Source organism: Fusarium venenatum (assembly GCF_020744135.1).
Source record: "Fusarium venenatum strain MPI-CAGE-CH-0201 chromosome Unknown EDB82scaffold_4, whole genome shotgun sequence".
NCBI lineage: Eukaryota > Fungi > Ascomycota > Sordariomycetes > Hypocreales > Nectriaceae > Fusarium > Fusarium venenatum.
In genome coordinates this window covers 748,124-759,946 of record NW_027072132.1, presented here as the reverse complement: position 1 = coordinate 759,946, position 11,823 = coordinate 748,124, and the positions used below count along the sequence as shown (strand labels likewise).

At 46.3% G+C, this 11,823-nt stretch overlaps 6 protein-coding genes across 6 annotated transcripts; 5 read left to right on the top strand and 1 right to left on the bottom strand.

Annotated features, from left to right (window-relative positions):
• Positions 1-163: 163 nt before the first annotated feature.
• EDB82DRAFT_288387 (uncharacterized protein) lies at positions 164-1,159 on the top strand. Its single transcript, XM_025736982.2, has 2 exons — positions 164-756; positions 805-1,159. Exons 1-2 carry the CDS (start codon positions 393-395, stop codon positions 915-917), a joined length of 477 nt encoding a protein of 158 aa, XP_025591888.1. The 5' UTR covers positions 164-392; the 3' UTR covers positions 918-1,159.
• Positions 1,160-1,400: 241 nt separating this feature from the next.
• Positions 1,401-1,874, top strand: EDB82DRAFT_547914 (Mss4-like protein; the record flags this gene model as incomplete). The annotated part of the gene is made up of 2 exons (XM_025736981.1): positions 1,401-1,475; positions 1,530-1,874. 2 exons carry the CDS (start codon positions 1,401-1,403, stop codon positions 1,872-1,874), a joined length of 420 nt encoding a protein of 139 aa, XP_025591887.1.
• Positions 1,875-3,940: 2,066 nt separating this feature from the next.
• Positions 3,941-5,098, top strand: EDB82DRAFT_511423 (tryptophan synthase beta subunit-like PLP-dependent enzyme). Its single transcript, XM_025736980.2, has one exon. The coding sequence runs from the start codon at positions 4,110-4,112 to the stop codon at positions 5,043-5,045; it is 936 nt and encodes a 311-aa protein (XP_025591886.2). The 5' UTR covers positions 3,941-4,109; the 3' UTR covers positions 5,046-5,098.
• An 866-nt stretch (positions 5,099-5,964) lies between these two features.
• EDB82DRAFT_511422 (pyridoxal phosphate-dependent transferase) lies at positions 5,965-7,366 on the bottom strand. Its single transcript, XM_025736979.2, has one exon. The coding sequence runs from the start codon at positions 7,283-7,285 to the stop codon at positions 6,014-6,016; it is 1,272 nt and encodes a 423-aa protein (XP_025591885.1). The 5' UTR covers positions 7,286-7,366; the 3' UTR covers positions 5,965-6,013.
• Positions 7,367-7,558: 192 nt separating this feature from the next.
• EDB82DRAFT_288294 (Oxidoreductase, molybdopterin-binding domain-containing protein) lies at positions 7,559-8,718 on the top strand. Its single transcript, XM_065607407.1, has one exon. It carries the CDS (start codon positions 7,626-7,628, stop codon positions 8,709-8,711), a length of 1,086 nt encoding a protein of 361 aa, XP_065463171.1. The 5' UTR covers positions 7,559-7,625; the 3' UTR covers positions 8,712-8,718.
• A 929-nt stretch (positions 8,719-9,647) lies between these two features.
• EDB82DRAFT_437562 (amidase signature domain-containing protein) lies at positions 9,648-11,658 on the top strand (the record flags this gene model as incomplete). Its single annotated transcript, XM_065607770.1, has 7 exons — positions 9,648-9,905; positions 9,960-10,100; positions 10,215-10,485; positions 10,559-10,845; positions 10,897-11,046; positions 11,098-11,482; positions 11,531-11,658. 7 exons carry the CDS (start codon positions 9,648-9,650, stop codon positions 11,656-11,658), a joined length of 1,620 nt encoding a protein of 539 aa, XP_065463170.1.
• Positions 11,659-11,823: the final 165 nt, after the last annotated feature.

The window sequence follows — 11,823 nt, the reverse complement described above, 5'->3', positions numbered from 1 at the left end:
ATACGTAACCCTCACTCTACTTTAAGTGGCTGCCCACCAAATGTTTGTGGTGACCTCCATTAGTAGCATGATCTGACACTTCTTTATCAAAGTGGGCAGGTGAGCCGATTGGCTTAAATCGCAGCCAGGGTCTGGACCACAAAGCATCCCTGGTTATCCGATGTATTGTTATCCAAAGGCTGCAACAAAAAGGGTACGTATTTATACTTGGGGAGATTACAAACCTCTCAAAGTCAATCTCAGTATCTTCAAGCGCAATACGACAAACTATATTAAACCCCTCTTTTCTTCTGCGGTTATCATTTTAATAGAACATATGGAACTGCCAACGGCTTTGGCATACTCTTCAACAAGGCTCCTATTATCATCCTACTCTGAAATTCCTAAGCAACATGACCACTCGCGAGCTCCTCGTGGTGATTCTAAACCATACTAACGAAGAACTCAACACTGAACCCGAATGGCCAACCGTCACCCATGGCCACTTCATAAAAGACCCAGAAATTCCACCACCACAAACAATACTTGCTGGTGAGAGCGGCATGTTACGCTGCAAATCGGACCACTTAGGTGGAGGGATCGAAGGTTCAATTACATACCGTATCGTCGGATTCGGCCCAAGGAACGAAGTGAAATTTATGTGGAGCGTGCCATATATTGGTGTGAATAAGTTTAGCGCTGCTTCTGCCATCCCCGATTTCACGGTGCATGCTTTGGGTGGGCATGGAAGTCAGGCTGTTGTTGTCTTTATATTCCGTGAGTGAGCCCTTTATAGGAAAGGCCTATTCTTGATAACACTTTTAGAACCAAATCACAAGACAGAGGGAGGGATGGAAGATGGTGGCGTGTTAGCTGCTGTTGCTAAGGGTTCGTTGGAGTGTGCCGAGGGTCCTTTGACTGGCTTTAATCGTCATTAGGCAAATGCTATGTCTTGCCTCAGTTGGATATTTCCATGTGATATATGTTGTTGGCTGAATGAATGCACTGTGTTTGTGGCAGAACACCACTAAAGTTTACTGAGGTCAGGTGGATTAGGCTGACAACCCAATTAGTAGCGGATCACAAACTTTATTGGACTTTGAAATGATGGGTGGTACAGAAAGCGACATAACTTCGTAACTATGACAAAACATTACGGGTTGACGAACGAGCAAAGCGGCAGAAAGAGATACCTGCACAAAGGAATAAGCAGCATACTGATTTCTACGGCGCTTTGGAAAGCTAACCAGATTAGTAAACTAAGAGCTACTGCGCAATACAAAATACTGCTTAAAAAAGTACGAGCTGGATTAGTTCTATCACATAGACTCACTAATAATTATAAGTATAACATGAAGTCTATCGATTTCGATTCCACGATAATTCACCAGATTTATCTCCATTTGAACCGATAAAAAAAGATGACTACCACGAGCTCTGGGGCATGTCTATGTGGCGCCGTTGCCTACTCATATACGGATGAGCCCGCCATGAGGGTAAGAATCTCACACAACTCCATTACTTCGATCAATCTAACCCTACATCGGCAGGCCATCTGCTATTGCAGCCTTTGTCGCAATATTTCCGGCGGCACTAACACCGTTAACTTTGCTATTCCTGAAGCAAACTTTACGCTCACCAAGGGGAAACCAAGGTCATTCTCGAAAGAACATGAATATGGAATGACGCTTACCGTTTTTTTCTGCTCGGAGTGCGGGACCACTTTGTGGAAGGAGGCTACTGCACCACAGTTCAAGGGTATGAAATTGGTTCAGGCGGGAACATTATCGGATGCGAAGAAATTAGATGCAAAACTTGACGCCGAGTTATATGCGCCAGAGAGAGCCTCTTGGCTTCGTCGTCTTGACGAAGCTGTGCAAAAAGAGTCATTCTAGTCTATGAATTCTAGGCCAATTTATCTGAATAAATTAACCAGTTTACTTGTGTTAACATGATGGAATATTATACCTGAGTATCACCTGAGTACAACTGAGGAGGGCTCGGCGTCTTGAACCGTTCCACCACTTTTTCTTTGTCCGGTTAAATTTCAGAATGTGTTAGAGCCTTATGACGATTTATTGCTCAATTTCCAGTAAACCTCCAGCAAAACAAGATACTATCTTTCCTCCTGCCCACCTCCCTGGCTTTCGCGTATGTCCGGATAAGGTTGATTTTATCAACCGGCGCAGAATCGGTCAAACTAGCCAGCATGTGGAGTTCTTTCCGGTATGCACCTTAAATGACATTAAGAATCCCATTACCTAATGGCTGCAGACCATGGGAACAATGTATTATTAAGTAATAGTAGTAGACGTTGTTTAGAAAGCACGTCGCCATCCACTCGTCCTGACTGCTTATTAATCGCCATATAGCGGGTAACTCTTACCTGCGCATAGGTCCCGTAGCCGCCAAGGATAATAAGTCACGCATCCGATGCATCACGAGGCTCCGTTCGGGGTAGATAGACGGCTTTTAACCATTCGAGAGCTATATGGTTGTCAGTCCAGTCGTTCGGGGATGTGATATAGTGCCAGTCTGCTATCAATTCGGATTCGTTAAGAAACCACTGCTTCTGTAGCTCTTTTCCTTTAAAGATGATTACCGATTTTAAAGAGCGTCTAGTTGTAGTGACAGCCTTAATAAATGACGTCCACGTACATAACTAAGCGCATTTTAACATTGCCTTCTTCTTCGGGTCAGAGTTCCTGATTACGAGGCTATCCAGGCCTCATAGTCAATCAATTAGCTATGCTCTATAAAAGCCCATAGAGTACTTGTAGAAGACTTACCGAAACCTACCATTATGCCGCCTTTGTGTGCGTTAATTGTGTTCTCAGGCTTGATCCAGCCGTATTCGTTCTCCCTGATATCGAAATACCAATTGACCGCCCTCGGAGTAAACCCGTCAGATCTGGCCGCTTCCTGACGTTTTCTAAGCTTGGTAGATAGCTCTAGGTGACGTTTGACGAATCTCGTAGTCCAGTGCTTACCCAGAAAGTGTCGACCGAGGTACTCAACGTTTCTGGGCCGCCCCCGTCTGTGACAGGCCTCTATCAGTAGTATCGAGTATAGCCTCAGCTACGTTATCTTCAGGATAAACACAGCGAACCATTACGGAAGGAGTTCCGTCTATTAAGTTCGATGAAAATTCGGCTCAAGTTGATGAAGTCGCGTAGGGTAGATGAGGAGAAATGCGAAAGAATTCAAAGTGCTAGAAAAATAGGCCACGAGGCGGAACGGGGAAAAGTTAAGCCGATATTAAAATTTCATGAAAACCGCTATACAATATTAGTATAGGTTTGCAAAAATCTACGTTCTTGGCTGAATGCGATGTACTTGGAAATTCGGAGTTTGTATGGGAAAATTGAAATCTTGGTGGTCCATTAGGTGGGGGTGCCCACTCAGTGGTCTTGCATGGTACAACATCCTCGAAATCTGATCAGCTGATCCGCCGCCAATTGCCGTCCAGGACGTTCCACTCGACCTTTATGGACTGTATTTGTATGCGATGAGGCTTCTGCGTCGCCGGCTACAGCTATTCAATCAATGTCCTCTATGTCATATCCCAAGGGTTCTGGAAATGGAGATGCTGCTTCAAAGGTTTCGCTATCATATGGTGGCATCTCTTCCGGTATCATCGGCTCAAGTGGAGGGGGAGTTGGAGGAAAGACCTACCTCATGTTCTAAGTGCATCTATTACTCGGCATATTTAAGTACTACCGTTGCTTAGACTTAACAGTTCTATTATTCTTTGGTGTCGCGTTAGCAGTTATTGATCTTGCTGGGAACAGCTTATGCTAGTGACTGTAATTGTTAGGTCGGCTAAGTAAGCTTGTTTAATTAGCTTGCTCAGGCCTGCCCCATAAAAGTCAAATCGCGGGCTATATTATATAACTTTTCCGGGCCACAGTCTAGACTTGTTGATCATAGCTATAAGCAGCTCGGAAAACTTAGTCAAAGATTTTAACATATCCTCCGTTACAATCCATGTGTCACTTTCGCTCCTTGTATAATATTCACCAAGTCTAATACACTTCTATCTACAGTATTACAGGAAGAAGCTCATCCAATTCAGCAAACCATCTATACCTTCCCTTTCTCTTAGAATTATTTTTATCTTTAAATTCACAATGGTCTCAGTGCCTACTAGCAATGTGCTAGACACCATTGGCAACACGCCCTGCGTTCGCTTGAACAATGTCGTCCCTAAAGCATGCGCGCAAGTGTACCTCAAGCTTGAATATTTTAATCCGACCGGCTCGTATAAAGATCGCATGGCCAAGTCAATTATCGAAGAAGCAGAGAAGAGAGGCAGCCTCAGACAAGGAATGACAGTAGTGGAAGCAAGTGGCGGCAGCACTGGTTCATCACTCGCGCTTGTCTGTGCAGCTAAGGGGTACAAGAGCATTGTAGTGTCCTCGAATGCATTTGCGATCGAAAAGCTTCGGACTATGAGCGCTCTCGGAACTCAGGTCGACATAATACATAGCCCTTCCGGCAAAATTCACGCTGATCTCATTCCGTCGATGATCCGACGCGTTACCGAGCATGCAAAGGACTCTCAGATATACTGGACGAACCAGTTCGAGAATAAAGACGCATTTGCCGGATACCAGGTCTTAGGCTCAGAACTAATACAACAGTTTCCAGACGGTGTGGACGCCTTTTGCGCCGCTGTTGGGACTGCTGGCATGGCAATGGGTGTTGCGCAGGCCCTAAAAGATAAATTCTCGAACTGTCATATCGCCGTTCTTGAACCTTTGTCCTCGTCGCCGATTTCGACTGGTCAAGCCGGGGAGCACCATATTGAGGGCATTGGTATCGGGATTGTCCCGCCACTTTTAAACAGAAACTTATACGATCAGGTTTTGGCGATCGAAGAAGAAGAAGCCCGAGCAATGTGTCGTCGATTGGCCAAGGAAGAGGGGATTTTAGTAGGAACCTCGACTGGCCTGAATGTTATCGGTGCATTAAGACTGGCGAAAGAGCTAGGCCCTGGCAAAACAGTTGTTACTATTGCCTGTGACACGGGACTTAAGTATATGAATGGAGATTTACTTTTTTAAACAGGTTGTTATTTTGAATATTATGTAGATCATAGATCTTTAATACTATGTGCTATATTCCTATTGGATCTAATGGCGGTAGTCTTGCCGTGCTGAACTAATATGCAGTTCCACGAGTTCACCAGCAGACCTAGTGCTTCATCTGTGAGGGTCCCTACATCAGCTTTATAACTCCTGTTTGAGGTTCATAGAGTTACATAATAAAAAATAAGGAGATAAATCTATGTTGACCCCAACTCAAGGGATCGAGCGAGGCGACAGGGAACGGCAGTAACGGGAGTAGCGGCAGAAACGGCACAATGGGAGAACCGACGGTTCCCCACTCAACTTCAGGATTCAAATTAAGGTTTGAAGTCCTGAACTTGGATCGTAGGAATTTCATCTAGGAATTCCTAGAACTCAAGTCCTAAAAGGGACCACTCAAGGACATAAGATCTAAAAGGTCCTTCAATTACAAGAGAGGAGGACATATACAATAATTCTTTCCACCTGAACATCTGACAGAAGGTCGAGGTGCCGAAGGAGTGGATCGTTAGTCACTTTAGTCTGGGACTTTTCTGTGGGACAGGTCACAGCACGGATTTCCGTTGATGACAAAGTTTGCACGGAACTTGAAGATAAAACCGGTATTCAATCGGAGATCGTTGGCCCCAGGTTTTCTGGAACTCCGAAATTAGTACCGTCTTTCACATCTTCAAGCTAGACTCTCTTTCTGATGGGCTCACGCCCTGAGTTACTTTGGACGTTAAAATCTAAGTTGCATCCTTCATTGGTTTATGTTCAAAATCAAGGTAAACCGGCTAGTCAGAATCCTGGACTGGCAGTAAACCTGGTATTAAAAGCCATTTGAATACTGTCATCACTAACTCATAGTTTGTTCTAAAGCAGAATCAGTAGTACGAAATCTTGTAGAATGGCTCACGTTAGTTCGATTTAATTTTTGTTCGTTTTCTGATGTACTGTACATCCTACTTTAAGACATCGATGATCCTACTTAGCCCTTCCATTAGTGTCACCTTATCAACTGAAAACACAAGTCTAAACCAGCCACTATCCTCAGCTCTGAAGCTTGACCCAGGAGCTACAAAGACCTTTCGCTCGAGCAGTAGCTGCATCACTCGATCCTCACTGTGTGCAGGATCCTGTTCAGCATGGTTCTGACAGTAAGCCTCTCCAAGACAAGCCCACAAGAAGAAGCCTGCATTTGTCCCCCTCGCATAGCGGATACCATGCTCAGTTGCCCAGGATGTTATCAACCTGTAATGCTCTGCGAGTTTTGTCCTGTTCTTGCCCAAATAGTCATCAACCCAAGCCTCGTCTTCGAGTACGTTCGCAAAGGCGTGGTCAGCGAGAGAAGAGCTCATACTGTACAATCCACCTGGAACAAGTGCTTTATGTAATAAAGAGTTGCTCTGGGAAACGACGCATCCAATCCGAATGCCGTTGGACCCAAAATCTTTTGAGACACCCCATACAACGTGAATTAGGGACGGGTCAATGATGCCTGTAGGATCTATAGATAGACAGGAGGTAAAAGGTACGGCTTGTGCATCCTCGCTTGTCCATGTCGATAAGGCGTAGACTTCATCGCTAATCAGGTGAATTTGATGTTTCTGACAAAATTGCATGAGTCCGATCAATGCATCTTTGGAATAACAGCGCCCCAGGGGGTTGTGCGGGTTGCAGAGAAGAATGCCAGCAATCTTCTTTCCTTGGGCTTTGGCTTCTTTAAACTTGGCTTCGTACTTGTGGACGACGCTCACGCAGAAAGGATCAACGCCATGGCATGGCACCTGTATCACCTCTGTATCAACGCGAAGGCCAAAGGTTGGTATGAAGGCGCGAAAGAGAGGTCTAGTGATGAGGAAGCTATCCCCTTGATCTCCAACTGCCCAGGCGATATGTTCAATAGCAGCGCTACAGCCGTTGGTAATGGTGATGTGGTCCCATTCGATGTTTTTATGAGGGTGTAGATATTTCGTGAAAAAGCGTCCGAGCGCAAGCTTTAACCGTTTTGATCCAGTTGTACCGTCGCCATAAGTCAAAGCTCGGGGTTGGAGGGAGATGTTATCAGTGATGTGTTTTAATAGCTCATCTTGCATGAGGATATTCTCTGCCATTCCTAAGCTCACGAAGCCTGAAGGGTTGGTCGTAGGATCCCAAAGGTTTGCTGTGACGTCCCACAAGAGCGATCCGCCTTTGTTGTCGGCTGTTGCTTGTCCGCGATTGGAGAGCTTCATGTTGACGAGGGCGGCGTTAAGAAGCCGTTGTCGGTTGAGGGGGATGTAGTTTGTAAGAAAGAGACGTCCACAATATTTGACTGTTTCGATCTGGAGCAGATGATGTCCGGAGCCACTTGGTCAAGGGTTAGGTTCGGTGCTACTTTTCTACCCCGGCAAGCACGTCAACGCACCATAATTGCGTAAAAATTGGAGAGTTGGGTTCTAGAATCGGCGCTTTTTTAGTCAGTGGGTTTCCGCCCTCCAATAACAAGCGCATATAATAGGTTTCGTCTCTCAATCTCTCTCAGGCTGAGAGGAACAAGCTTGAGATTGCTTTTCTTATACAAAGACATTTACAATGTTACGCAATCCTTCCACATACGACTCAAACACGCTCCCCCTAGAAAATGACGGCCTATCTTCGGCGCCGCCAGATGGGGACGAGCGCAATTCCCTTGTTGATGTTAACCCTCGTGGGTTTTACATACGGCATCCTCCAAAGCCTCATATATTAAATGATTTCATCACACCGGACGACCTCCTCTTTCATACTATTCACATGGGAGCGGCGGTCGTAGACCCTGTCAAATGGATGCTTGTTGTCACTGGACTGGTGAAAAGGCCCGTCTCTCTTTCACTGGATCAGCTCAAACGCCTACCCCATAAATCGGTCACCTCTTTTCACGAGTGCTACGGCAGTCCACTTAAACCTCCTACGGAGGCAGTGTGGCGCATAGGGAACGTTGTCTGGACTGGCGTCCCTCTCTCATATATTTTATCTCTTGCATCACCACTCCCTGAAGCTCGTTATGTGTGGTCAGACGGGCTTGATCATGGAACATTTGCGGGTGTCTCAGCAGATCGTTACCAAAAAGACCTACCAATGGATAAAGCCCAAAGCCCAGAAGTTCTGGTAGCTTACAAGATGAACGGGGAGCCCCTAACAAAAGAGAGGGGAGGTCCGGTCAGGCTCGTTGTTCCTGGGTGGTTCGGCACGAATTCTACCAAATGGCTTTGCCGGTTGACGCTGGAGGATAGGAGAGCTGAAGGGCCATATACCACAACCTTTTACAACGAAATCGATCCCGGGGACTCCAAGGGGATCAAGAAACGACCAGTGTGGAACATCGAAGTAAACTCAATCATTGTGCACCCTGAACCTGACGCCGTGCTGGTGGGCTCAACTATCGCGATAGAGGGTTGGGCGTGGTGTTTTGAACCGGTAAAAAGTGTTTGCATTTCTTTCGATGAAGGTGAAACTTGGATTGCAACTGAGGTTGAAACCAGAAAAGACTTTAGCTGGCAGATATGGAAGATAGAGTGGGCTCTACCGAGCGGCTCGTACTCGGTCATGGCTAGGGCTGAGGCCACATCGGGTCACATGCAACCATTGTATGGGAGACGGAATCATGTACACAGAGTCAAATTTTCTATATCTAAGTAAGTATGCATCGGCGCTATCGTTGAACGAGTTGCAAAAAGTCGCTCCGAACGCCAATGCTACTCTCCTGGATCCAGACCTGACGCTCAGTTACGGTACAACCTTGGGCTCTGTACGTCTTCGAGAACGAATTACTAATCTTCACTCTTCCCCGAGTGGAGCTAACCACAGCCAATGTTGTCATCACTCTAGGTTCTAGATAGCATGGCCAACCACCTCGTGTTGGTCTAGGTGGCCATATCATCTGCCAGTATCCGACATTCGGACCTCTTATCTCTAGCAGAAATAAAGCGGTGTCGACGTTAGCCTTTGGGGCTTGAAAGAGGGTGACGGGTGGTCTCTTGATTTGGAATAGCTGGCCAGTATGATTAAATCCAATACAAAGGTCATCATCATTTGGTAGACTCCCTCTCACCCCCCTAAGTTTGATAGATTGCAAAACGTTAGACTGGCTGGGGGATATCACAAGACAAGGAAATCATATACCGAGTGAGTGCGCTCAGATATGTTGAGTGGGATTACTGTGACACGTATGAATGTCAAAGTGATGTCTGATCGATTCGTCGTACAACACTCGCCTAAGTGATGAGTATCAAGTGTACTGAATTAGGGAACTGTGGTGTGGCCCTACACAGATCTCTGAAGCAAGGCATGCAGTGTAGGGTAATGTAGGGGCCTGCATCTGAATAGTAGAGGGCGTCGGCCACAGCGCCTTGACTAGTGTTTCCTTAAATCTTCAAATAACTCTTGAAACTCAAACTCCATCGTGTGAATTGTTAAACAATCCTTAGATAAGGACGAACCGGTCGGTTGCGGGGTATACTCCACACGTTTGGTATCGGCCACTTTATTAATCTATAGATCTCCTGCCCTCATTCTCAGCAAACCTTGGTGTAGTCGCATCTGTCTACCTACTTTCGGAACTTCTACATCTCCAACATGGACTGGAAAACTCTGGCAGCAGAGAAGAAGAGTCAGCTTGAGGCGTCTATCCCTCCAGAATGGCGCATCAAGACTCTTCCCACTGACGACTCGGTTATGTCATTCCCCGGGAGGAGTGGAATCCTAACGCTAGAAGAGCTCAACATCACTGAATCGTCAGCCACTGAACTAGTTCAGGATCTAGCTTCTGGAAAGCTGTCCTCGGTTGCTGTCACCACTGCTTTCTGTAAGAGAGGCGCCTTGGCTCAGCAGTTGGTAAGCTGGTCGTTTCTTGTCTCCGCTAAGTGTGTAATTTCTGACATCCTGCAGACGAACTGCTGCCATGAGTTCTTTCCGGAACTGGCACTGGCCAGAGCACAGTATCTAGATGACTATCTTACCGAACATAAGGAACCTATTGGGCCGTTGCATGGACTGCCTATCTCAGTGAAGGACCAAGTTCGCATCAAGGTACGTTCTTTCCAGACAAAGATTTGTCATAAGTACTTCCCAGATCTATCTTATCTATAGTTATAAGTCTTCCTAATAAGAAGGGGCTTGAAATGTCACAGTTAACCATCACAGGGAATTGAAACTACCATGGGTTATGTTTCATGGATTGGTAAGAAGGATACCGAGGACTCTGTGCTCACCACCATGCTCCTCGGCGCTGGCGCGGTTCTTTATGTAAAAACCTCCGTCCCTCAGAGCTTGATGGTATGCGAGACCATCAACAACATATTTGGCCGCACAACGAACCCACGAAGCAAGAACTGGTCGTGTGGAGGAAGTTCAGGTGGTGAGGGTGCTATTGTCGCGTTCCGTGGCAGTGTAATTGGTGTCGGCACCGACATTGGTAAGTCGGTTTGGCCGGTCCTTTAGGGGAGAGTATGCTAATCAAGTTAAAGGCGGCTCTATTCGCGTTCCAGCCGCCTTCAACTTCCTCTACGGTCTTCGGCCTAGCCATGGAAGACTTCCATACGCCAAGATGGCTAACAGCATGGAAGGCCAAGAGACCATCCATAGCGTTTGCGGACCTATCTGTCACTCTATTGCTGATATGCGACTCTTTGTCACGTCGATTCTCAGCCAAAAGCCATGGAACTATGATTCCAAAGTCATTCCAATGCCATGGAGATATGATGAAGAGAATGCCATCAAGGAAAAGATTTCCTCTCGTGGGTTGACTCTGGGCTACTATTCCTGTGATGGAAATGTGAGTTTCATCCTTTATTATCCCTTCGGAATGTCTCCCTTACATTGATAGGTACTGCCTCATCCCCCGGTGCTCCGGGCTGTCCAGAAGGTTGTTGACAAACTCGGCGAGGCTGGGCATACAGTTATCCATTGGGAGCCTTACCGGCATACATATGCTGTTGATCTGGCTAGCCGCATCTACGCCTCGGATGGCGGTACTGTAGGTCCATGATATACCTACTCAATTATGACTGTTACTTATTGTCGCTAGGATATCTTTTCGGTTCTCGATACTTCTGGGGAGCCCGCAATTCCTAACATTTCGGACCTTGTCAAGCCAAACCTGCCCAAGTTAAATCTCAACGAGCTTTGGGATATCCAGCTTCAGAAGTGGAATTACCAGTCGAATTACCTAGCCAGGATCCGAGAGGCCGAAGAGAAACTTGGTAAGGAGCTTGATGCTATCATTGCTCCTATTACTCCCACAGCCGCTATCCAACATGACCAGTTCAAATACTATGGATATGCTACTGCTATTAATGTACTCGACTTTACTAGCGTCGTAGTGCCCGTAACCTTTGTTGACAAAAATATCGATAAGCCGAATCATCAGTTTAAGCCGCTTACCGAAATGGACCGCATGGTGCAGGCAGAATGTAAGAATACAATCCTGTTCTTGTTTTCCAGATCTGACTTTCTTATAGATGATCCAAGTGCATATCACGGTGCGCCGGTGGCGGTTCAGATTATCGGGCGACGACTTACTGAGGAGAGGGTCATGAACATCGCTGAAGAAGTGGGGCGTCTACTTGGAAACGAGGTTGAACTATAAGGTTGAGAATAGATGCCAAAATCTGTAGGTCCGAGATACCAAAGGTGGTGATGTAGCTACCAAGTCTGAGCGATGTGTTATTTTAGATCTTTGAGGGTCGCCATCAATGTGCTCAGCCGCTTAGGCACAGTTTTCCATCAGAAGGAGCCAATCTAAGCCAATAAG